A 23,100-nucleotide genomic window follows, 5' to 3' on the forward strand; every position below is an offset into this window, starting at 1 on the left:
ACCAGCGGAAAAGATCACCTCGTCCAGCGCGAAGGAACACACATTTTTTTTTATTCATAGGATGTTTTGTTTGTTCGTACAATTTTACAGTTTGTTCCTACAATTGGGATAGGTATTCGTCTCCTTGAAGTCTCTATCGCGTGTCAACGATCATTGTGTATTTAACGTCAGGGAGTAGTCGAAGGTATCAATATAAATTGTATCGCGCGACTCTCGCTATCTTTCGACAATCGACAATCACGAGGTGCTTTCACAAACCAAGTAGGAGAGACGTCGACTCGGCCGCAGTAGAACGTCCCGTTGTTCGGTCAGACACGAGGATTCTGCCTTAACTCCTTGTCGCTCCTTCGCACACGCTATCTCTGTTTCCTCATTGAAGGATGTTGACGTAACGCTGCATCCTTTGGAAATGTCGCACAAAACTAACAACTGATCGTTAAATGGCAAATATTACAAATCTTTGACACTTTTTAAATTAATCAAAATTATCGCTTGTAAATGCGAAAAGAAAATATCCCGAATGTGTTAAAAATATTGGAAAAATATATATTCTCCCCTTTTCCTTCGTCGGATTTTTATCTTCTTTCGTAACGTTACGCGATTCTTGGACGAAATAAAGCTGTCGCTGCCGGCGTTACGTAAACGCGTAATAAACGGTGAAAATTAAGTACACTCTCGAAGGAAAGTTGCACAAACTGATAATTAACCGAAGACAATCAAAGAAATGAAGAAGTCCGAAAATCAAAGAGTAGCCCTTTCCAGGCTATCTATTTCCCCTGAATACATGTTTTCCCTTGACACAGTTGAAAAGTCAACTGACGTGTCGCGGCTCGAACGAAAAAACGAACGAAAACGAAAGAAACGGAGGAACACGGATCGACGTTGTAATTATCCAGTAACGAGGCAGAGTTTCGTTGGTCAAGGGAATAGAAACGATTCTAAATCGATCGCGAAAAACAAAAGCCTCTGAACGGATCAAAGTTGTTACTCCACCGAAATTGGATCTCTTTTCAGCTTTTCCCGCGTTGGTTTGGGAAGGGGATTTACAGGCAACGAAGAATCATTAAAGCTTCTTTGGTCTTTCAAAGACCAGTTACCAAAACTCTGAACTTTCGGCTTCGAATAAAAACAACCGTCTCCTACTTTAACCGTGAACACGAGATAATTCTCGTGTTTCCAACACTACGAAATATTTAATATACGCTCGTGAAGTACCGTAATTTGTTTCGCAGCTGACGCAAATAAAATATCCCTAACTTAATAAATCTGTAACTGCCGGTGTCATTGTGGTTTTAATATACGGCCTGGAATATCTGTGACCTAGTGGAAGGAAAAACCAAGAGAAGAACTTTCTGGCAGAGTGCGCTAGGTAACAAAGCATTGGTTTACCGTGGCGGATGCAACATCGTGTCGGTAATTCCTAAGCAGAAGGGAAGTGTCAAAGGGTAGTTTCTTTATCGAAGTCCAAGTCGCAGCTTATCGTGCAAGCTCGATCCCCCAAATCGACAGCTTTGTGTCTCTTATTCGCGGTCGATAAAATCAACCATATTTTTTTCATACTATTCTTTCTTACTTCCTTTTCCTTTTCATCTTACACGGCTAGTTCGACACTGTCGCTGATTTGCTAATCTTTCTCCTGGTAATTTCATTTTGTCTCGCATCGTAAAAATGTATCGTCGAAACTTATCGACTCTCCGATCACACGACTGCACTGCGAGCGTGTAGAGGGTAATCTTCGGTTATCGAGATGTTAAGCTTGCGAGAGGAGAAATGCTTTGCAATGCTTAACGACAAAAAATGAAGGAGCAACGAGAAGAAACGAGGGAGGCGTTACGCATTTGTTTAAAAACAATTCGCGTCCATCGATCGACAAACAGGAAGTTGCGATTACAGTCGTAAACCGAGAAATATTTCGGTTTCTGACTGCGGCGAGAAAAAGATCGCGACGGGTGGTTGAGTGGTACCAGAGAAACCTTTAGGCTGACTTTCCATTACCCAGGTCCGATCAGCCTGTACTCTGATTGACTTTCAGTGTCGCTGACGCTTTTCGCGGTCTTTCTATCCCGCTCTCTCTCTGACTTTTCCCAAAACCACGTTTCGTCCGACGACAGTTTACTTATCGTTCTGTTCCCCGAAATCTCTCGTCAACCGCGAGTTTCTCGAATCTCGTTCATCGAGTTCTCGGGCCCTTTCTATTTCCAAAGGATACTTCAACGTCATTTATTCATTTTTTTGTTTATCGCGGATTTCATTTACGGCAACTGCATATAACGATATTTCGAACGGTCGCTCGGATAAAAATGGATAAAAAGTTCGATCCATCGGCGTCAAGAAGCGTTCCGTGGTTTTTAGTTTTATAAGAGCCATCGGCACGATCGTAAGTGAGCCACCGGTGCATGTGGTCAGCTCGTTAAACGCCGTTTAACTTACTCAACAATAATTCCTGAGCCCTACTCGTAAACGCGAAATCGTCGATCCTAATATCCCGCTAACCTTTCGCCAAGAACCTTTGCCTGACCGAAGATTCAATTTCGTGTCCGTAATTACGAAAATCCCGAACGAATAAAAGTATCGACAGATTGGTTGATCGATGTACAGTGGCTCGCGAATGTATTCGAACGCGGTCTTAGAAACGTTTTATGTGTGTATTTTACGAGCACCGTGATTATTTTGATCTGAAAATGTGTACACGTGTTACAAGATATTTGTTGGAAGCATAAATTTCGCAAAGATCAGCCAATCGCAGATCACGCGTTCGTCGCCGTGCATCGTTTCCGCGGAGAAAAATCGGATTAACGTTTTTTTGCGTAAACGATGAATAACTGTAATAGTAGTGGTGGCACAGTAGAGCATCGTAAACGCTTTTTCTCGATGCTCGTTATCGAAAAAAAGCCGAAGAAAAAGTTTTAACGAGCATATTACAAAACGTATCGATCATAAACCGCGAATCGTAGTACGTTCTATTATTTCAGGGCGAACTTCCAACTGAACTTCGATTCTGTGATAAACGAATCGGAACTCGCATCACCGTCATTAACTAATTAATGGGACCAAAGCTAATTGCCAGATGACCCACACGATATTTGTTGTGGCAACATGCGATCGGCTTTCGCTAAATAAACTGGAAACGTTAATCGCTATCCTTCAGCGATAACGCTCAGTCACGCGGAAAAATCATTGTGATTCACAAAATTTATCGAGATTCGCGATATCTCGATTGTATAATTAGCTCCGTCCATCAGAATATTGACGTATTAGGTCAATCCCCAGCATCCTTAAAACCAAAACACTCCTTAAGCCGTATACTATAAACCATAATTATTTATTCTTAGCTTACGTTTGAACTGCTATTTTCTCTTTATCTCTTGTTTACTATTTACATATACTATACGTACATCGCATATTTATTTCTATTTTTCCTTACATTATACATATCTCTTTGTATAAAAGGTTTATCCTACAAATAAAGAAACAAATAGATAAATATATTTGGTTAAAGCGATACCGTTTTGCTTCTTTTTTCGTGCACGTCTTTTTCTCCCCATGCAGTTTCTCACTGTTCGAAATCATTAGCTTTCGAATTAATTTTTTCCTTATTTCACGCTTAATTAACGCGTGCCTCGCGTACGTGAAGTTATCCTTCTATTGAGTTGGCAACTAAGTGATTGCGGATTTTGTCAATACCACCTAATGACAAAATCCGCAATCACTTAGCTGATATTTGCAGTTTCATAAATGTACGATATAATTGGTGTTATCGATCAATACGGGTATTTTAACCACGAGATTATTATTTTAATCCTTTTGCTAATCCTTCTTTGTTTTCGTTATGACTGGAACTATTTTCGTTCATTACGTTCGACGCGTTTATCCTTTTTTACGCAACAGAGTATTCGGTGAATCAACGGGAAAAAAGGATATTCCCCGTCGCGTCGAGTCGCGTTGTCTGCCTGAATTTGATCGTTAGACAAAGCCGATTGCACGAAGAATCGAGAAAACGCTAGGAAGTTCGCGCTGGATTGTTTGCAAAACCAAGACGGATTGTCTCTTCCGACGGTGACTGCTTTGCTCTAGCTTCGCGAAATTGGCGCGATCATTAATAATGAATAACATATTGACAATGATAATGAAAGCACTTTTCGTCTATCAGTTAGCCTGTTGAATCGAGTTGAAACAAAGAGAAACCTTTAGAAGGTATGTAGGAAACGCAAGTAGGAAATTAATAAAGGCGCGAAAGGAGAAGGAGCGAGGCAGAAAAACGCGAAAGAAACTGTGCAAGATGAAGAAAAATTCGGCAGGAGAATAAAATCCATCGAGGAAATTGAAGTAACTTCACGTCCGTCACGTACCTCACCGCAACGTTATTAGTCGTTAATTGTGGCCGGCACGTGACACCGAAAGTCGCTTGATTGAACGAGTCCAATTCTTCCTCACGAACCACCTGTCGCATTTGCGATTCTACTCCAGCGACACTCGTTTCTCGCCTTTCGTTGTAACGCAGTCAGCTCGCGTTGAACATCGTCGAAGACAAATGCGAGGCTCGAGTAATCACGCGTAAAGCTGCGAATGCTCGTTCTTTCCTCTCTTTCTTAAAATTTTAGTTAAACATTTAGTTAGCATTCTTTCGCCGTGTGGCGACTATTCGGTGAACCCTTTGCTCGCGTTCGTCGTGGAGAAGGTCTTTCGGTGTAAATGAGTTTACGAACAAGTTGTCTACTTATGTTAAAGGAACACGAACGAATGTTTTTGATCGCTGGGTCCAAACTTGCCATAACTTTACGTTAAGCGCTAGACTAAAGCGAAAACAGGATGTATAACGGAGGAAAGACCTCGGAGGTTTCCGAGAAGCAGCCCGATTAATCGAGAATAAAAGGACGAAGAGACGCGAACTCTGTTATTAGGAAGGAAACACGGTGAGAGAGCGAGCGAAAAGCCAAAGGAGGAGATTAAGATCCCATTTGCAGCGAGAAATTTTCGGAGTTTCCAGCCAGAGTTACAATTCCCTGATCAATTCTTGACTTTGTAGTCACGATCTATTCCCTAACGAGACTGGTCACAAGTCGGATAGCACCGCGGCGAATTTGCCAACTGCATCTTTCCAACAAGTTCTCAAGTTTTGAAACGCGACTGAATTTATAAGAGAGTTCGCGTTTCTCAACTTTTAGTAAGTAGCGCGTTGGCGCGTATACGTGAAATCAACTCAACTAAACTCGTTACGTACAATTTTCAATCCCTACGAGTATGCTCGACTTGTACGTCGACTCCACGCCACCTTTTTGCCCAGTTTCCGATTCGCCGATGATTCTCAACCTGCATGCTCGGCCGATTATATAGTTTGCCATTACGTTTCTTCGTTATGATAAGGAAGATCGAGAGAGGGTTGGGGCGACATATTTATCACGACAAGTACCGTAGTATCAAGGCTCGCTAAACCAGATACATCTATCGGCGTGAATTTACTAATGTTGCGCCGATCCGCTGGAAAGCGATCATTTTCGATGTTTTTCCGACATTCGCGCTCGCAAGATCGAACCTCGTGCGGGAGAAAATGTGCGTCAGAATGGCAGGATAACGCGCGCGGTTTCCCGAATTGGACGGACATTTCCAGCGCCTGCGTAACATCGAGCACGCGTACGAAGTATATAGGAGAGCGGTTGCCGCTCGAGGCGTCACATTGCGTCCTCGAGTACATCCTTCGTCTTTCTGCAATAACCCACGTACAGGACATCGTCGATAAGCATCGTTTGGTATCGTTTGCCAGTTCAGAAATTCGAGGTGTCGCACGCTGCTTCTCAACTTGCAAACGAATCGAGTCGGAAAGCCGCCGCGCTCGTCCTTTTTCTTGGCTCGAAACGTTAAGATAAATAGATAAGGCTGATTAAAGAAGAGTTTCGAATCACCGTAATTCCGATCGCATCTCGGTCAAGATCTGGAGTGAGATCGTTCCATCGCGGGAAAGCTTCCTTCGATCCAAGCAAAGAAACGATCGATTCGCAAAAGGTGTACTCACGGATGCTGTAGTTTTACTCGAGAACCGCGAGATCATTCGGCGAACGAAGAAGCAAAATACAAATATAAATGGGCAACGGAGTGATTCCATTGATGTTAGTGGCGATGGTGCCCATAATCGGTGGTACTATCGGCCAGCGTGCTCTCAGCAAGAGGAACGCGCCAACGAATCTCGATTATCCCGACTATTCGACCAAGTACGACGAGTATCCGGTGAGTAACTCGAAACATTCACGAAGCTTGTTTGCTTGTTCCTTTGTTGCGTCATAGTTCATCGTAACGAAAAGCACTACGTGGCTACGTGAACTCGTAGATTGACCGATGGTCACGTCAAAAGAAAGGTAAAGTTACATCGAAATGGGAGTGGACGTACAAGATCGTAGTCGAAGGGACAGTCGGACGACTTTTCTTAATATTTTAGCCACGAGTATCGTCCTGTCTAGATCGCTCCTGGATTCCTACGTCGTTTCAATTTGCATAAGATATAGTAGCGTAGCTTTGCAAACGATGTTCGATGCGACGATCGAATTCTACAACCATTCCAGTCTTTGCACCGTTTGATTCGAGCGAACCTTACCGGCAACATCTCGGCTACCGCAAATTAGAGAAATTTGTTTGCGGCGGTCGTAAATTTTCATTCTCTTCCAGTCGATTTCGCAAGGGAAGTAAACGGAGGGCGATTTTAAATCACAATCAACAAGTAGAGTCGCATGCTCTTCCGCTAGATTCTCCCTTCTCCCTATCTCTGTTTATCTTTGTGTTTGCGTTTTACGAATTTTCATTTTACCGTAAACATCTTCGAGAAAGCTATAACGTGGTTTTCTTCGAAGAACATCGATTCATCGTGTTTCCTACAAAATCACATTTAGCTGAAGATGTCTGGAGAAAGAGTGAAACTTCGACAACAAACATAAAACTTGCTGGTGTATCGTTCGATTTGTTTTGTAGCAGTGTTCCGAAAAACGAAATAGCTTGGAAAAGTTCGTGATCGGAAATACAAAGGATAGATCGTCGAGAAGGGAGATCGATATAGTCGCCTTTGCTTTCGATTCCAAACGAAAAGTATATAGGTTCCATCTAGTAATCGTGCGATAGAATATCCAATTCTTCTGTCGTTCGCTTCCCACAATTTTCATCTCTTCTGACATCCGCCTGAAATTTCATTCTTCTCGAATTTCTTTATTACTTGGTAGATTTATTTTCGCAGCTTTCTTTGTTTTGCGGTAAACGAGGTTTTTGCGTAAGCTGAGAATATTACTGTCACCGGTGTCGAGCGTTTTCTCATTTTTATTTGTTCCGTGGCGCTGAACGCGGAAGCTCGTTGTCGTTGAATAAATTCAATGATATTTCACTTTTCGCCGACCAATCGTACGCGTCTTTCAAACATACTAGCCTACCTTTTACCATTGATACCTTTTACCTTGATATTCATCGGCCAAGTCAATGTATCATTGCATTGCGAGCTTTCGCGTCGAATGAAGCGCAACAGTTGAAGATTCTTCGGATTAATCTTAAATCTACGTCAACGTCGATGCGACGATGTTTTTATCGATTTACACGCCGAACAATAAAACAGGAAAGTTTCGAACGTACGACGCACCGTGCAATCCTCTTTGACTAGTACGTTCGAGCGTCGTTTCCCGAAAATCTTCAACCGCTACGTTTAACCAACGTAAAAATTTACCTTCGAATACGATTTTTCTCTTTTCAAAAAAAAAAACATTGCAAAAAGTAGAGACCATCGACATTTTTAAAGTTAACAAAGTACGAACAACAAAGTTCGTACAAAGATCAACTCGGTCCCGTGTCGAAAGTTGATAAACTTCAAATTACAATTAAAAGTTTAATTGATACAATGCACGAATTTGAGGATCTTCCGACGCGATCGACCGATTTCAATTTAGAAAATTTTGCGATAAGGTGGTTTTTAAATTACGTTCGCAATTCCATAAGTTTCAAGCACGTAACGTGCTTCTTGTTTTCGATGTTATATCGTCTTTCGAAGAAATATCTGCACCCTGCGTGTACTAAAACTATCGGCGAGTATTATAGAATCGTATTTTGCTGTTAATACAATTTCAACCAAAATGCGCTATGGACCCCTATTCAAAGTTTCCATACAATTACCGATGAAATTAAAACGAAATGGAAGCGACGCGACGTCGGGTCGCGCGGAATTCAATTACAATACTTACTATTAATCGGTCGGATTTTCTACCGATTAATTAATCGTTCGATTAATCCCTCTTGCGTAGCAATTTTCGTTCTGCTATTCTTGCAAATTGTTCTCGTTCTTCGAATCGTCGTCAATTAATAATCCTCCGCTAGACAGCTCGTTCGAGTAAAATCGAAACTGTCTCCCGATTCAATTCGAAATGAACAACTTCGACTTGTCGTTCGCTCGTTTAGTCGCAATCCATGCGCGTTAATTCAGACATCTGCCTCGAAGCTGAACCACTTAATTAATGAATTATTTCCAACTGCATTAATCATATTTACGTTCCACCGACGAAATAAGGCAACGCTAGTCTGCCCCGTTAACTTTACGCTAATTAGTCACCTTACACGTACGCTGCTTTCTATTAATTATTGGTTAATCCCGCAAACGATCAGCTTTTCGACCCGAGGTAGACACATTTTTCACGACGTACGATAATTACCTTGTACGACCTTTTTGGCCAATTATGTATACATATATATATATGTAATGACAACGACGAGTTGGCTGTCCCTTCCATCTTTCGTTTCGCTCGATATTTATTATTTACTCGAACTCATTTCCATGTCATTAATGTTATTCGTCTATGCTGTACGACACAATTAAATCCGTATGCTTGCACGTCCGATTGAAAGCTACGGTTTAGATATCTGCTGGTGTTGTCGAGGAATGACGTCAGAGGAATTATCGTAATTCATATTATATTTATATACATCGAGTCGTATTAATGTCTTTTTGCAATATTTTATTCGCCCAACGTTGTAGAGATTGTCACCGTTTGTCTCCTTTCCTATCTCTTGCGACAAAGGTCACCCACCTATTTTTCTTCGTTAAGGAGTTAACAAGATTACGACCCTATGATATATGATGCAGGCCAAAATTCACACTGTTTCGTTCAGATGAAATCAATACTTAGAAGCAACTGAACGCCAGGACAAATTTTCCTCGGATCCGTCGATTAAATTTCTTAAATGTGGATCGAGGAAACGTAGGTTTGCCATTTGATACGAATCCTATTGTTCTCACCAGATGTACCGTGAGAGAAAGAAATTTCGGATTTCGCTCTAATCTATCATATAGAGTGTCAAGGGGCGAGTTAAGACACTGGTTGATATTTCCAGCGTTAAAGTCTCTGAAAGGATGTCGCATTGAGTCGTGTCATCTGAATAAGTTTCAATCGGCAACTTCGACACGTTTAAACTCCGATGTTTCAATCTCTTCGATCCTTCTACGAGACTATTCGTCTTCGATCTGCCAGAATGTTTCCATCTTGATGTGGAGGATACGCTTTGAACGTTATTACTATCGTTTGTCGATAAAATACGAGAAAATAATGAGACAAAGTACAAAGCAGTGGAGAGAAGTTTCGCGATCAAGCAATTCGTTTGGATTACGTGATGCCTAAAGAAGCGCGTCTCGTTGTTGTGCTCGGAGCTCATCTTTCCGCCATCGGCAACTTCGCGGCAATAACTTTTATGTGCCGGCTAATAAAAACGTGTCATCAACGTGACTTTAATCATCGTTAAATCGATTCAACGCCGTGTCGTCGAATTATTTGCGGCAGGAGACGATCGTTCTCTCACTGTCAAGATTAGATGAAGCTTTCTATCTTTCGATGCGTTTCTCGACTGTCAGCCGTCGCTCTAGTAACGTCTTAAGATGTTCTTTTTCTCAAACGGTTACAGGAAGATAGATTTTCGCAGAAGATGATACATATTATAGGGAACGTTTTGAGGTCTCGTCAACGCTGTAACGAAACACGGCTATCGCGATGATATCGATCAAATTTGAGATGAATCTGAAAATGTACATAAACGTCACAAGATATTTATTGGAAGAAACGGAACATAATCGTAAACCACGATATTTAGTCGGGCTATCTTCCACGTTTAACATTACTGTTCATACTGTAGATATCTTAATTTTAGGTATATTTTTTTTATTAATTATATGATGGATAATGCGCATAATCGTCTAAATTTTCTGCCACAAGTGTTCGAATATTTTTGTGAGCTACCGTATCTGTTGCTTTACACCTGGATGCGGGAATTATCGTGATACGTGAGTTTTTGCCGCAACGTCGTCCTTCGACAAGACAACATCGATGAGCGCAGAAACAGTAGAACACCGAGGATAGGATACGTTTTATTAAAAGCGTACTATTGGGCTGGCAACTAAGTGATTGCGGACTTTGTCATTAGGTGGTATTGACAAAATCCGCAATCGCTTAGTTGTCAATCCAATACTTTTGTTTGCTTCGTTAGCCCGAATTTCGAAACGCAGAAACGTTCCTTCGGTGTATAGCGAGCGCACTCCGCGTGTACCTTCGCGAACGATGCGCTTCGATTCCACGGAACGGAGCAAATATCTCGAACCATAAATTTTCCCCGATATACGCCCACGCATTCTTTCTTCTTCATTTTCAGCATCTCGCGGCTGCTTTTTAACGCGTATTTATGCGACGAAGCATCTGGTTGGGCGGTCGCGATCTCCTTAAGCGCTCGCAAAACAACGATTTACAGTGATTGTTTGTTCCGGCGTAAGAAAAATGTTGAAACTTTCTTCGAAACCGCGCACGTTAACGCGAATGAAATTGCACTCGACGCAAGTTTCGAGCGACGTGATGCGTCGTACAGGTGCATACGTATAGCGTCCCGTGGCGTGCGTCGGTCGATGCTAAAATTTCAAATAGACTGAGTTATCGCACGAGTATGAGGACGTGACGATATTGAAAGCAACACATGGTCCGATTCGCGCGAAAGTTATGTCGGAAGAGATCGACAGGCTTTTCGAATTTGTCGACGAATGAATTCTCTTTGGTTGCAAGTGTTGCATCGATATTGGTAAAAGCGTCGACGTTAATCCATTATACGATCCATTTTTCGAAAGGAAAGCAGCAGCGTGTGTAAAATTCGAAATAATTCAACGTTTCGAGAGTTAGGCTGATCGTAAATCGCTCAGTGGTCATTGTTGCTCGTCACACTCGTTGCAGCGGCGTTTTCAACGAGACGAGTCAACTTTTAAAACGAAAGTGGATTCAACGTTACTTTTACGAAGGCTTTAAGAAAGCTATTTCGATCGAGTGCACGTATAATGTAACTACGCTTTCGTTTTCTAAGAGTATAGTCGAGCGAAGTAACAGACTCAGCAATAATCGTCAAATGGCCGTTTTTCCTTCTTCTCAAGGAAACTCTCTAGCAACGTTTGGAAAATTTCGAAGAAAGAAAATACTGGTAAAGATAAACGCGTGGGCTGTGCATCATTAAAACTTCATTCTCGCGGTTATTTTTTCCTGGAACGATAACTGAAACTATTTTTCCCGTTCCTTGACCCATTCAATTTCCCTTGCCGTGAAAATTCCCCTCGATTTTCCGGCAACCTAGCGACCCAACATCTAATCAACTAGTTTATCGCGATACTTACGATTAGGCGTCGCTCGGTTTCGTCCGCCGAATAGGAAAAAATAAACTTGAATGATATGCTTAATTAAACGAAGATACGTCGCCCACGTTATTTCTAGATTTATACTGTCGACCGTTGAACGTACAAAAATATACGAAGCTCTATACGTACAAGATTTTCCGTAAGGAAGAATTGTTCTCATATATATAAAAACGCTCTTTTTTTTCTTCTCCTTTTGTTTCTTCTTTTTTCTTTTTCCTGCAGTGGCCGCCAACGCATCGCGATCGAACGACTACGTGTTTCATTAGCCATTTCCATATCTATTTAAAACGAACAACAAATTCATTTGGATCGCACGTACGTACGTGTATGCACGCATTTACGCAGAACAGCGCCAACTCTCTCCAACTCGAAATAAATCGATTAATTTGTCCGTCTTTGTCCGCGCGACGACCATCCGGCTGTGTTGCCCTCCGTGCAATGTTCGTCGGTTACTAAAATTAGCGATAAAGAAATTGGCTGGAAATAGTGTTTAACACGCGAATATTGTTCGACGATACGCGAGCCGGTAAAACGATTACGATACTTGGCCTGTCGGCATTGAAACAACTAAATAGATGACTTTGGCGGCCGCTATGCCGTCAACAATTATACTCATTTTGGCGTGACGAATGCCCACGTAATGATAGCTTGCGTTTTGCAATTGCCTCGGTGACTACGATTTGTGTTCGTAGGTAGACGAGCTTTATCGCGCGAAAATAGTTCTTCTGTCCGACGAAAGTAAAAAGAAAACGGAACAACGGTCCGCCGGAAGAGTATTAACTCCGGAGGTCTTAAACGCCATAAAAAATTGGTCATTGAAAGTCAATGGGTGAAAGGAACGCGACGAATCGAATCTCTAACGATCGATGTTCGGCGTAGAATAAAACTAGAAAATTTTCTGTAAACGATCCGTTAGAACGTTGGAACATCCGGTTTCGGTTGGCTCTGTTCGGTGTGTTTGTCGATCGTATCGCATCGTATCGGCGCCCATTCGGAATTTAATTATCGATAAGCGACAAAGCTTCGATGTCCACGCATTTGTGATTAAATTAGCGATAAGGGCCGACAATGATACAATAATCGGACGACGCGTTATCGCGCTTGATCGCGCTAAGAACAAAGCTCGCGATATTTGATAGATAGAGCTTTCAAGTCACGTTAGGAGCATCGATTTTAATTAAATTTTTCAGCAACGATCGAGCGATCGCGCGAGTAACAAGCAGCTCTCTACTATATTCTAATAACGCATCAAGGATCATCTCGGCCTTTTGTAGTCAATGGTTATTAACTATCCTCTTTGTTGTCCAACTCGTAATCCTAACACGTGTGTCATTTGCCAACAGATTCTACAAAGTGTCCTTTCCTTCGATCGCTATAAAAAACAAATCAAGCTCTATCGGTTTTTTGTCCCATTTTACGAAGATGTTCCTTACATAATCCTGAAGATAGAATCCACTTTGCTCTTTGTATCGTGACTAAGCTCTTTTCTTTTGGCACGTGACACAGTTCGCTCATCATGTTAAAGTAAAAAAGACCGGACAAGATGGATAAAATGTTGCTCGTTTATCTGTTTTTCAAAGATGCGATATGCTCGTGCGCCACATGTTACGATACATTACACGCGCGCGAAAGAACATTTGTCTTCGCGTTAACGCGTACTTCTCGAAATTTTCCACTAACTGTGGCAATTTTAATTTTGACGTTTCGTGGAATTCGAAAGTGGATCCACGAATGGATGACGCGTGCATAACACGTCACTAATACGATAAGTTGTACATAATATATTACACAATCTGATCAAAGAACGAGTGATGGAACGCGTACTAGTAAATGAATTCATCGGTGTGTATTCGAGATAAAATAACTTGTTACTTTGACAATTTATTCCTTCCTTGATTTATTGTAGAAAGAGAGAGATATTTCTAAAAGTTCAAAGAATTTCAATATATTTACTAAGAGAAACTCGAATGAAATGTAATCGATTCGCTTCCACCTTGCACAATGAAATTTGTGTTACGGCTGGGACATCGATGCGTTCCAATTAAAAAGAATTATTTAAGAGACGAGAAAATTTCAGCGGTGAGCAGTGGTTTCGGCATCGACGAGAGAGGTTTAATTTTGTTCAAGTTCCATCGGGATCATCTTTCATTACTCGATAAATCAAAGTTCGATAAATTTATTTCAAGTAAATTCCTCCATATTCGATAGACTTTTACCAATAAAATGACACCGCCGCTCAACTACGTGCGAGGACATTCGAAGGTTATTGAAAATCGTTTACAGAATCGAAAGTTGCGCGATTAAAGTCGTTCGATATGTTTTTACGCTCTGCACTGCAGCCTCAATTTCTCCGGTAAATACGTATCTGTTAACGTTTTTTTTTTTTTCAGACTTTGTAAACCTTCATTGCCGTTCAAAAATACATGGATAATTGCTGTTTTTAATACAACGTACTTTAGCTGGAAAAACACAGACTCGGGGCAATTTTATACTTCAACAGACATGACACGTAGGATAATAAAATTTACTTTTAAAAATTATACGCAATAAAAGAATTGTTAGATCGCCTATTTACCTAAATATAAATATGTTTCTTAGGAGATGCCCAATTTTTCACACATCAATTACGTTTCCAATAGTTGCATTAATCGCGTTTGCAAACGTGGTAATTTTCTTGGCCACCGATTAGACTTCTTTCGCGAATCGCTTCCTGCATTTAAGAAAAGTGTTAAAAGTACTAGAAATGCTGAAAAATGTTAAAACCTGTCTTTATTACTAATCGCAATTATCTGTTCGTTTTATGTTATCGTATTTCTTTATTGTATCGAAGGGTGCCAGCTGTTCGTAATTAAATAAATAAATAATAAGAAGAAGAATTAAAATAGATAATTCATATTTTATATCCGAGCATTAATTTGCCATTAATTCATACGTGTATTCGCGTATAGTTTATATAAAATGTCCACTTGCGTACTTGTACGCGACAGTATGTTGGATAAAGCATTGTTTGCTTGAGAGTAAATCTACGAAAAGGTTTCGAGTAAGCCCATCAATAAGTTCTTATCGGATTTGCTAATGTCAGCGTGTTCGACAGAAGGAAGAGATATTTCTTCTTCGATTGTTTCTAATACCAGTGGGACGGCCAGTAGGATAAAGACGCCTTTACTCGATGCTTCTTTTTCGATTACGTGCAAGTTTCTGTACGCTGTTGTCGATTGGTGGCAGAGAATTTTAATTACTTTTGACTTTCTTCCAGCTGTTCGCGTGTTACTGTCATCGGCGACATTTTCGTTCTTCGCTTTTGCCCTGCGTCGCTTCGAGCTAACCATCTGAGAACAAAACTTGAACCGACCTTTTCTTACAGTACATTCACGAATACCACTTTCTTTCTATTTAGCAAGGGCATAATAAAACATTGCTAGTAAATTGTTTTCTTTTCAACGGAATGACGGAGGGGAAATCAGCCGGTATAGTTGACAGTTCGTTTGCAGGGAATCAAAAGAGAAATAGGTAAGAGAGCTTTCTTGGAACGAGCAAGGAAGAATTCGCGGGAAGAAAAATCGCTTGGCATATCCGCAAACCAGTGGTTTTTATGTTTCCGCTGGTGTTACAGATCAGTCATCCGTTTGTGCGACTATTTGTCGAATTTCAGTTGTCGCGATTTTTATGATACGTCACGAGTAAATAAAAGCCGATTGAGAATCCTGTGGGAAATCGCTCGGGTCGTATAATAGCAAGAAAGAACCGCGTTTATTTACCTCGGCGTATGTACGTTACATGCACGTCGGCTTACTTTTCCGAGGGAAATAAAAATTTTGCTGGTCACCGGTTTCCATGGTCACAGGAAATTGAACATATCCTGACCCAGCTAGTTGCGTTATCTTTTATTTTATTTTATATTATTGTGAATTAAATCCATTAGATCCGTTTAATCGTATCACGGTCAATTTTATCTCTATATTATGGATATACGATTACTTTACGATACACCCGATTACTAGGATGAAATGTGAACGTTCGTTGCTCTCTCCGATACGCTTCGGTAAGATGTAACTTGCCTTGGTCGAAGAGGAACCCAAATGATATAATAGTCGAGCAAATTGGCTAACTAATTTGAAACGTGTAATGAAGGCGATAATTAGATCCGCATCGAGTTGCCAACTTTCGGAAAGCTTCGAGCAACGACGAGATAATCGAGTGGAATCCTTTGGCTCGTTAAATCCTTCAAATATGTATATTCCGTGTCCTCGAAAACCGAGGACCTTATTTTCCATTAATTTTCTCGAAATGAAACAATTATTGCTATCAAACTATAGGATATATTGTATAATCTCGCGATCGTCTTAAGATTCATATTTTACGTATATTTAAAGAAACATTGATTTCTGCCAATTGTCGAGTTAAAGAAAGATTAATCTCTAACAAAACTGTATGTAACGTGTTATAAATTCGCCTTTCTTATTGTTAGTTCGTCAAAGTAATCGAGAAGTTGACAAGCTTACAGATTACAAATGGAAAATACAAAGAGATGGGCTATCGATACTGTTCGTTTCCGTTGGAGAAGATAATTTGTCGCGAAGAAACAGATATTCATCGACTGATGTCGCAAGAAAGTTGTTCGAACGAAAACTACGTGGGTTTTCCTTCGTTTATCTAAAGTAAACTCCTGCCTTTCTGCTATTTCTCGGAAACTTTACGATTGATAAAAATACTAACAAGTCGAATTCGTGCGAAACGGAATTATTAATATGGCAGAATAGGGATCGGCAACGGTTAAAATTAGCGGAAGATGGAAGAGAATTTCCTAGATCCTATTTTCACCCTGGTTGGACTTTATCCCAGAAACGTGAAGCGAGAAATGTGAAAGAAAATGAGCAGGAGATTCACGTCAGGTGGCGTGATTCAGCGTTAAAACTCCACGGCAATTATCCTCCGGTCTAATTAATTTTAATTGGCGTAAACATTAAATATCAGGAGTAAGGGACGCGAAAGATCGATGAAAACGAGCAGGATAACAACAGAACCACCTTGTGTCCGTGTATTACAGTCCACGCCGCTTGATACCATTCAATTAATTATCGCGTAAATCCTACGCACGTGTAATTACCATACTAGTGAATACCGCAAGTCGTGGTAAGCGTTATTATCACACCGATCCAGCCCTTGATCGAATCAAACTTTCTTTTCCAGGTGGTAGTGCCAAAGAGGGCGGCTCTTTTGTTCGATCAATTGATGGTCGCGTTGCAAAAAGTGGTGGACAACCAGAACAGAGGAGAACTCGGAGGCAGAACGTTGCCGGGGCCATCGGGGCCTCACCTGCCGGTGGGAAATTCGCAAAAAATTCCTTCAACGGACGAGCAAACGGTGAAGGTCGCATTACAACTTGTCTTACATACTTCTTTGCATGTACTCTCTAACAAATTCGTTCAGAAAGCTACGCTCTTTATGCAAAAGTGAATTTTTCGAAATCAATTTTCATTTGTTATACAGATGGACCTTCAACGGCGCGGACAGGCAAAAGGACGGGTTTACTGGCGTTGTTACTTCAACGCTGTAACATGCTTCAAGAGAAAGTGATAATGAACCAACGTAACCAGTCTACACCGCGACTTCGAAACCCGATTCGACCACGAGATTCCTCGCATGCTTTTCCCGATCAAAAGAGAAACAAATAAAACACAAACTCAGGTCAAACTATACCCTAAGTCCAAAAATGATTCTGTCTTTTCTTATGAATCGGACTTACCACTTGTCAGCCTGCGAATTATCGAATCTATTTGTCTACCTCTATCTATTTGTCTTCTATGCTGTTCCTTTCTCTTATCCGTTATTAATCACAGTGAAAGCAACAGTTGTATTAAACAGTGTGTCAGCTTATATATATCATTCTGGTTTATAAAGCGTTCGACATACAAGTATCGATTAAACGTATCTACTTAAAGTGCATCAAACTGGATGAACCGTATTCACTCGACTGCTTCAAAATTTAAGCAATCCCTTATTCATGCATGACATATGCCCTAACATTACCCATCGTATCCTGATCCCCTGAATAATTCGCCTAGAAGGTAAGTCTATTTCAATAGGAGGAATAATTAATAAGATTACAAGCCGTACACGAGAGGCGATACTTTTATTCGTATCATTTATTAAAAAAGAAACGTTACAAGAACGAAATATGCAAGTATCGTCAATTATCGCTCCGTACAATCACGTGCTTTCATGGCTGTGGATAATCTTTCCAAACATAGAACTAATTCACAATGTTTGGTATATGGAAACATATCCACAGCAACAGCTTTTATCGGCACCATAGGTTCACCGGTGTATTGCTTTGACACGGGTCTAGCTAGATCCACTAAATTTTTCGCAGCTGCTCGAGGATCACAAGATATATATATTAATCTTGATAACTTTTTCGCCTTGCGCATAGTCAATAACGCTCTTTGATCTGGAATAAACATGTTTATACTTATACATATTTTCGTCAAAGTTAACAAAGATCACGTTAACTATGTCTTACGAAGTCCGGCTCGCGGTGGATCCACGACAGCGATAATATCGGGCTTAGTGGTTCTTCGAATTACAGGGGACAAAACATCTTCGGCTTTACCAACAAAAAATTCGCAGTTTGATACTTCGTTCGCGACAACGTTTTCCTTCGCGTCTTTGATAGCATCCTCTACCATTTCTATTCCAAACACCTCGCCACAATACTAAAATCGTTTCTGTCTATTTCTTGTCCATATGATGTTTTATTTAATTATTGATTATTTTTGATACCTTTGAAAATGCAAGGCCTATCGTTCCGGTACCACAACAGATATCCAGAAGCGCAGTATCCACGGTCGGTTTTGCCAAATCAATCGCTGCTTTGTACAATACTTCAGCGCCTAACGTGTTCACTTGAAAGAACGCTTGAGGAGATATACGAAATTTCATACCCAACAACATTTCCTCTATGTATTTCGTTCCGCTAATGTGATAAAAATTGTTTTCACTTTTTCCGTCGACGCTTCTAATTAGAAATAAAAAGCAACTTAATTAAGCGAACGAAACTTAGTTACTTATTGAACACTCTGCCAATTATTATACTTTAGTTTCATTATTTGAAGATATAACGATGTTACTCGTGCTTGTACGCCATTTCCGGTTTCAAAAAAAGTTTTGAGTTGCAATTGTAATTCCCCTAATTTTTCTGAGCTTAAATCTTGTGGATGCATTCCCACTATTACCATCAAATCGTTGCAAAGAGTGCTTCTAACAGTAACTTGTCTCCAATACCCACTATGATCAACTGGATCGAAAGGCTTTAATTCAGTATTTTTTATGAACTCTTCAAGCACCTAAAATACTCTCAATACAAAAAACAAATCTTAGAACTCAAATTGGAAGAAAACCTAAGCAACTTACCTTAACTACAACTTTCATTGTGTTAGGAATGTGACAAAGATTATCAATAGGTCCCACTGCCGTGGAACCAGATGCGTAACTAGATAATCTGAATCCTATTACAACTTCATTTTCTTTTTCGCTTCTACCTGAATTAAATCGATATTAAACATGATATATTTATCATAATCTATCAGAAGGATAAATAAATTTCATATATGGAATTACCAACTGTAAATTCACATTTATTCCTATACTCTGTGATTGTATCTGTACTCAAAATGGGAAGCAATTCACAAGGCAATCCATGATATTTAGTTTTTTGATGATTTAACCATTCTAAAAGATCACCCTTACTTTCTTTCAACATTTGTTTACAAATAGTTGATAGAATCAAACTCATTTCTTTTTGTTTCAGTTCCAACTAAAAGCACATTATTCTCAAGTTTCTATTATATACATTTTATCTTGTATTGTCTTACTTGACTTGGATAAGGCATTTCCCAAAGGGGAATCGTAGTTAATTTAACTTTATCTTCTATGGATGTATTTTGATCATCTTTATCTAATTTTAAACGCTTCTTTGTAGTTTCTTCTTCTAGTCTCCTTTTTACAAATGGATCTGGTGCAGGTTTTGCAATCTATTTTTAATAGATAAAAATACTTTATGTACATATGCATATAATGATACTAAGTATCAAGATTTGGTAAAATCTTCATGATATAATTTACATTCAATTTAATAAGAACTGCGATATATAAGAAATGTTTTGCATATAGATTAAGAGGAAGATATGTAAAATAATATAACACTAAATTAAAATACCTGAGCACTAAGCGTACAATTTTTCCATAAAATTCCATTTAATATTTCTATAGCTTTCCGACGATTCTCCTCGTTTCTAAAAGATACATAAAGCCATCCACTGCTCCGTTTTGGTGGCTTTATTTTACATGACTGCAACTCTAGCTTCTCATTTAAAAGTTTTTTAAATTCACCAATTCCATAATATTTTGGTAACCCGTGTACCTCAATTTTATACTTTTCTGACGTAAAATCAGCTCTTTCGAGGTATGCATAAGGATTCTTTTCTACTTCGGTAGGTTCGTTTGAAGTCATATTTTTTTAAAACTTTTGTTCAATTGTATTTTACGTGATTGATTCAGTGAACATATCAATTTTTACTAATAAATGTAAACATTTAATCTAGCCACTTATTTTCTTCCAACCTTGATACTCGTGTACTCCATTTGTTATATCAGGTTATGTTCGCACTTAACCTGAGATCAATATAAATTATTATGTCCATTGGCTTTGATTTGGATAAGAAAACATTCTAGATTGATATCGTAAAAGAATAAATGAATGAATATAAAACACTTATATTACTTTATTTCAACTATTTATATCTATAAAGATATTCTTAATAGACCTATTATCAGTTAAAAGATATTAGATACTAAAAAATCAAATATCAGACTTTTATTGAATGTTTATTTTGCTTATCAATCATTTTCATGCCGCTACCTTAAAAGTGTTATTTTTTTGTGTCTAGATGAATCAGCAAGCTCAAAGTTGTTATTTGAAAAGCAATGATAAAACACTAAAGACAGTGTATTTACCACATAAAAAATCAATTATATTGGGTCGTTCTGAAGAGACAAATATTACTGATACAAAATGCTCTAGACAACAAGGTTATAATTTTACACCTTGTTCTATGCAATTATCAATTATTTTGATTCATACTTTATCTATAATGTGCATTGTGTATCATTTTTTCTAGTACAATTATATGCAGACTATGAGGAGCACAAGGTTTTTATTCAACAAATTGGGCTTAGGCCCTGTGGTTTTAATGGCTTTAAAACACGTAAAGATGTTAAATTTATAGGCGATCATGATGATAATTTAGAAATCTTATATGGAAAGCATATTTATCAAATTGAATTTAATCCTCCACCTTTTAAAACTACTTTACCAAAGAAAAGAAATAGGGGCATAGAGATATGTAATGAAAATGAAGAAAATTCTTATAAAATAGTTAAAGTTGAGGATGATAATATTCAAAATGAAGACTACAAAACTCAGGAAAAAGAAGCACGAATAGAAAAGAAGCATATAAAAAATACTCCTGATATTTTGAAATTTATAAACAGAAATAAAGTAATTTCTGATAAACTTGAAGGTGTAGATAATATGATAGATTTATATACTGAACAGGACACATGGGAAAGTAAGGAAAGTGGAGCATTATTAATATATACAACACAGGGTGTGGAAAGTCGTTCAAAGGTAAATTAAAGGAATATTGACATTTTTAAGAATGGATTAAATCTTCTCATTTTTAGATAGCAGCATATGATATGGATGGAACCTTAATAAAAACAAAATCTGGTTTAGTATTTCCAAAGGATTATGATGATTGGCAACTTATATATCCTGATGTGCCAAAAAAATTACACAAACTTCATAATGATGGCTATAAAATAGTAATTTTCACTAATCAAGGATCTATTGGATCTGGAAAGTTAAATCCAAAATTTTTCAAGAATAAACTTAAAAATATAATACAAAAAATTAGGGTTCCAATACAGGTATACTTCTTTTTCTATAAATTTACAATAATTAGAATAATCTTATATGTAATTCACAAATTTATTTGCAGATATTTATAGCTACTGGAAATAACATCTATAGAAAACCAGCAATTGGAATGTGGCAAAAACTGGAGGAGGTAATGATTATTTTATAAAACGGTTATTCTTATCATGGAAATTTTGATTTTAAATAATTTCTTTACAGAAGAATGATTCTATATCAATTGATAAAGATAATTCCTTTTACGTTGGAGATGCAGCCGGACGCCCAAAAAATTGGGCTCCCGGAAAAAAGAAAGATCATTCGTCAGTTGACCGATTGCTAGCACTTAATTTGGGTTTAAAATTTTATACGCCAGAGGAACACTTTCTCGGTCATAAACAGGCCCATTTTGAATTGCCTACATTTGATCCAAAAAATTTACCGGATGGAGAGATATGCTCGGGAAGCAATATAACTTCAAGCAGTCAAGAAGTAATAATTTTTACTAAACATTGTTTGAAAGTAATCCTTAGACATGTAATTCTTATATATAATTTATATGTTTAGATTATTCTAATGGTTGGTTGTCCTGGTTCTGGGAAATCACATTTTGCAAGAAATTATTTAAAACATTATGGATATGTTAATAGAGATACTCTGGGAAGTTGGCAGAAATGTATTACTATAATGGAAAAACACATAAACGAAAAAGATAGCGTAGTTATAGATAATACTAATCCTGATTGCGTGTCAAGGCAGAGATATATCGAAATAGCGAAAAAATATAACATACCCGTAAGATGCTTCGTTATGTTAACAAGTATTGATCATGCAAAACATAACAATAAGGTAATAGTCCAATTTGGAATGATAAAACGAAATTTACAATATAGATGTAAATACTATACTAAATATTTTATTTCAGTTTCGGGAATTAACCGATCCTACTCACGTTAAAGTTAACGACCTGATTATTAATTCTTATGTGTAAGTAAAATCAAAACTAAATCTATACAAAGCTTATCATATTGAAATATTTTTAGGAAATCTTATCAGCAACCAAGTTTAGAGGAAGGCTTTACAGAAATTGTTCATGTAAACTTCGTTCCAAAATTTCAAAAAGAAGAAGATCGTCAGTTTTATGAAATGTATTTGCTTGAAAGATAAATGAAATTTTGTTTACAAAGTACAAATTAATTTAATTAATACACGTATTGTAATTATTAGTCACTAGTAAAATAGAATAAGATATTGTATTATTACTTTATAAATAGACATATCGAATTTGTTTGTATAACTTGATGTCAAAAATTTTAAATTATTAGCTGTATTTGCTCATAATTTTTAATAAAACAGCTTCTTTTTTTATATTTATCCACTTGTATATTGTTTTACTATTATCGAATTTCCTTTACAAAAGTAGTGCTACCAAATTTATCGGTATGACCGATAT

At 38.4% G+C, this 23,100-nt stretch overlaps 4 protein-coding genes across 9 annotated transcripts in view; 2 read left to right on the forward strand and 2 right to left on the reverse strand.

The window, feature by feature from the left end:
• The window catches only part of LOC100642616 (allatostatin C), a 60,861-nt gene that overhangs the window by 13,888 nt on the left and 23,873 nt on the right, over nt 1-23,100 (reverse strand). The window contains exon 1 of one of the 2 annotated variants that reach the window (XM_012314366.3): nt 11,995-12,121. The exons of the other annotated variant lie outside the window; for it this stretch is intronic. The gene's annotated coding sequence lies outside the window, so the exon portion shown is untranslated. Of the gene's footprint in view, nt 1-11,994; nt 12,122-23,100 lie in introns of those variants that run through there. 2 annotated transcript variants of the gene reach the window in all.
• Nucleotides 5,642-17,388, forward strand: LOC100649423 (allatostatin CC). 3 transcript variants are annotated; one of them, XM_048410312.1, is made up of 3 exons: nt 5,642-6,222; nt 16,862-17,077; nt 17,162-17,388. In XM_048410312.1, exons 1-3 carry the CDS (start codon nt 6,079-6,081, stop codon nt 17,246-17,248), a joined length of 447 nt encoding a protein of 148 aa, XP_048266269.1. In that variant the 5' UTR covers nt 5,642-6,078; the 3' UTR covers nt 17,249-17,388. The 3 variants fall into 3 exon arrangements, with proteins under 3 accessions (XP_048266269.1, XP_003399426.1, XP_012169754.1); XM_003399378.4 differs by having other exon boundaries at nt 5,648-6,222; nt 16,862-17,035; XM_012314364.3 differs by having other exon boundaries at nt 5,649-6,222; nt 16,862-17,041.
• On the reverse strand, nt 17,786-20,183 carry LOC100642379 (tRNA (uracil-5-)-methyltransferase homolog A). Its single transcript, XM_003399328.4, has 8 exons — nt 19,890-20,183; nt 19,546-19,704; nt 19,292-19,487; nt 19,085-19,212; nt 18,767-19,017; nt 18,455-18,689; nt 18,195-18,387; nt 17,786-18,122 (listed from the first exon to the last, which is right to left on the reverse strand). Exons 1-8 carry the CDS (start codon nt 20,181-20,183, stop codon nt 17,866-17,868), a joined length of 1,713 nt encoding a protein of 570 aa, XP_003399376.2. The 3' UTR covers nt 17,786-17,865.
• On the forward strand, nt 20,027-23,021 carry LOC100642258 (uncharacterized protein F21D5.5). Of its 3 annotated transcripts, XM_012314360.3 has the most exons (10): nt 20,046-20,163; nt 20,293-20,326; nt 20,620-20,761; nt 20,851-21,359; nt 21,416-21,661; nt 21,733-21,801; nt 21,870-22,139; nt 22,215-22,496; nt 22,573-22,634; nt 22,691-23,021. In XM_012314360.3, exons 1-10 carry the CDS (start codon nt 20,138-20,140, stop codon nt 22,812-22,814), a joined length of 1,764 nt encoding a protein of 587 aa, XP_012169750.2. In that variant the 5' UTR covers nt 20,046-20,137; the 3' UTR covers nt 22,815-23,021. The 3 variants fall into 3 exon arrangements, with proteins under 3 accessions (XP_003399375.2, XP_012169750.2, XP_012169751.2); XM_003399327.4 differs by lacking the exon at nt 20,293-20,326 and having other exon boundaries at nt 20,027-20,163; XM_012314361.3 differs by lacking the exon at nt 20,046-20,163 and having other exon boundaries at nt 20,309-20,413.

Source organism: Bombus terrestris, chromosome 11 (genome assembly GCF_910591885.1).
Source record: "Bombus terrestris chromosome 11, iyBomTerr1.2, whole genome shotgun sequence".
Taxonomy (NCBI): Eukaryota; Metazoa; Arthropoda; class Insecta; order Hymenoptera; family Apidae; genus Bombus; species Bombus terrestris.

Bases quoted from the DNA above. Each gene is read 5' to 3' on its own strand.
- LOC100649423 (XM_048410312.1), top strand. From the start codon at position 6,079: ATGGGCAACGGAGTGATTCCATTGATGTTAGTGGCGATGGTGCCCATA. The intron at 6,223-16,861 runs GTGAGTAACTCG...TTTCTTTTCCAG, and splicing joins CCAAGTACGACGAGTATCCG to GTGGTAGTGCCAAAGAGGGC. The intron at 17,078-17,161 runs GTACTCTCTAAC...TTTGTTATACAG, and splicing joins TCTTACATACTTCTTTGCAT to ATGGACCTTCAACGGCGCGG.
- LOC100642258 (XM_012314360.3), top strand. From the start codon at position 20,138: ATGCATAAGGATTCTTTTCTACTTCG. The intron at 22,140-22,214 runs GTAATAATTTTT...TTATATGTTTAG, and splicing joins TAACTTCAAGCAGTCAAGAA to ATTATTCTAATGGTTGGTTG. The intron at 22,635-22,690 runs GTAAGTAAAATC...AAATATTTTTAG, and splicing joins CTGATTATTAATTCTTATGT to GAAATCTTATCAGCAACCAA.
- LOC100642379 (XM_003399328.4), bottom strand. From the start codon at position 20,183: ATGACTTCAAACGAACCTACCGAAGTAGAAAAGAATCCTTATGCATAC. The intron at 19,488-19,545 runs GTAAGACAATAC...ATGTGCTTTTAG, and splicing joins AAATGCCTTATCCAAGTCAA to TTGGAACTGAAACAAAAAGA. The intron at 18,123-18,194 runs GTAAGACATAGT...TGTTTATTCCAG, and splicing joins TCCACCGCGAGCCGGACTTC to ATCAAAGAGCGTTATTGACT.